Raw genomic sequence first — 1,929 nt, 5'->3', positions numbered from 1 at the left:
CCCCATTATCCCCTATATCCCTATAGGATCTCTATAGGATCTCTATATGATGATGCTGTGCAGTATGGTGGTGCTGCTGTGCAGCTATAGGAGCTGTAATTAACCCCATTATCTCCCCATATCCCCCATTATCTCCCTTTCTGACCCCATTATCCCCTATAGGATCCCTATAGGATCTCTATAGGATCCCTATACAATGATGCTGTGCAGCATGGCGGTGCTGCTGTGCAGCTATAGGAGCTGTAATTAACCCCATTATCCCCCTCTAACCCCATTATTTCCCCTATAGGATCCCCTATAGGATCCCCTATATGCTCTATAGGATGATGCTGTGCAGTCACCCCATTATATCCCCCCTCTAACCCCATTATATCCCCTATAGGAGCAGTGTTCCCCCCTCTAACCCCATTATCTCCCTTTCTGACCCCATTATCCCCCTCTAACCCCATTATCTCCCCTATAGGATCTCTATAGGATCCCTATACCATGATGCTGTGCAGTGCAGTGGTGCTGCTGTGCAGTCACCCCATTATATCCCCCTATAACCCCATTATCTCCCCATTTCCCCCCTATTTCCCCCCATATCTCCCCTCTAACCCCATTATCTCCCCATTATCCCCTATAGGATCCCTATAGGATCTATATGATGATGCTGTGCAGTATGGCGGTGCTGCTGTGCAGCCTGGCGCTGACGTCGGCCGTGGTGTTTCACGCTTATTACCTCAAACATCAGTTCTACCCCACGGTGGTTTATCTCACCAAGTCCAGCCCCAGTATGGCCGTGAGTCACCCTATGTACACCCTATATAAACCCTATATATACCCTATAGACCCTATATATACCCTATATACACCCTATACATCCTATATAAACCCTATATACCCTATATAAGCCCTATACATCCTATACACCCTATACACCCTATATACCCAATATACACCCTATATACCCAATATACACCTTATATACCCTATATAAACCCTATATACCCTATATAAACCCTATATACCCTATATACACCCTATATAAACCCTATATACCCTATATACACCCTATATACCCTATATACACCCTATATACCTTATATACCCTATATAAACCCTATATACCCTATATGCACCTTATATACCCTATATAAACCCTATACACCCTATATACCCTATATGCCCTATATAAACCCTGTATACCCTATATACACCCTATATACCCTATATACACCCTATATACCCTATATAAACCCTATATACCCTATATACACCCTATAGACCCTATATACACCCTATATACCCTATATAAACCCTATATACCCTATATAAACCCTATATATCCTATATAAACCCTATATACCCTATAACCACCCTATATACCCTATATACACCCTATACACCCTATATACCCTATATACACCCTATATATCCTATATAAACCCTATATACCCTATATACCCTATATACGCCCTATAGACCCTATATAAACCCTATATACCCTATATACCCTATAACCACGCTATAGACCCTATATACACCCTATATACCCTATATAAACCCTGTATACCCTATATACACCCTATATACCCTATATGCCCTATATACCCTATATACCCTATAACCACCCTATATACCCTATAACCACCCTATATACCCTATATACACCCTGTATACCCTATATACACCCTATATACCCTATATACCCTATATAAACCCTATATACCCTATATACATCCTATATACCCTATATACCCTATATAAACCCTATATAGCCTATATCCCCTATAACCGCCCTATATCCCCTATAACCGCCCTATATCCCCTATAACCGCCCTATATCCCCTATAACCGCCCTATATCCCCTATATACCCCCCATATCCCCTATATCCCCCCCATATCCCCTATAACTGCCCTATATCCCCTATAACCGCCCTATAACC

The 1,929-nt window shown here is 41.8% G+C and overlaps 1 protein-coding gene across 1 annotated transcript in view; it reads left to right on the top strand.

Moving 5' to 3' along the window:
- The window catches only part of SYVN1 (synoviolin 1), a 46,629-nt gene that overhangs the window by 5,056 nt on the left and 39,644 nt on the right, over nucleotides 1-1,929 (top strand). The window contains exon 2 of the mRNA XM_032441796.1: nucleotides 626-835. Coding sequence (XP_032297687.1) covers nucleotides 644-835 — 192 coding nt within the window. The 5' untranslated portion in view covers nucleotides 626-643. The remainder of the gene's footprint in view (nucleotides 1-625; nucleotides 836-1,929) is intronic.

Source organism: Coturnix japonica, unplaced genomic scaffold (assembly GCF_001577835.2).
Source record: "Coturnix japonica isolate 7356 unplaced genomic scaffold, Coturnix japonica 2.1 chrUnrandom571, whole genome shotgun sequence".
Classification (NCBI taxonomy): domain Eukaryota; kingdom Metazoa; phylum Chordata; class Aves; order Galliformes; family Phasianidae; genus Coturnix; species Coturnix japonica.
The sequence above is the reverse complement of the archived record's forward strand: the minus strand, read 5'-3'. Positions and strand labels throughout refer to the sequence as shown.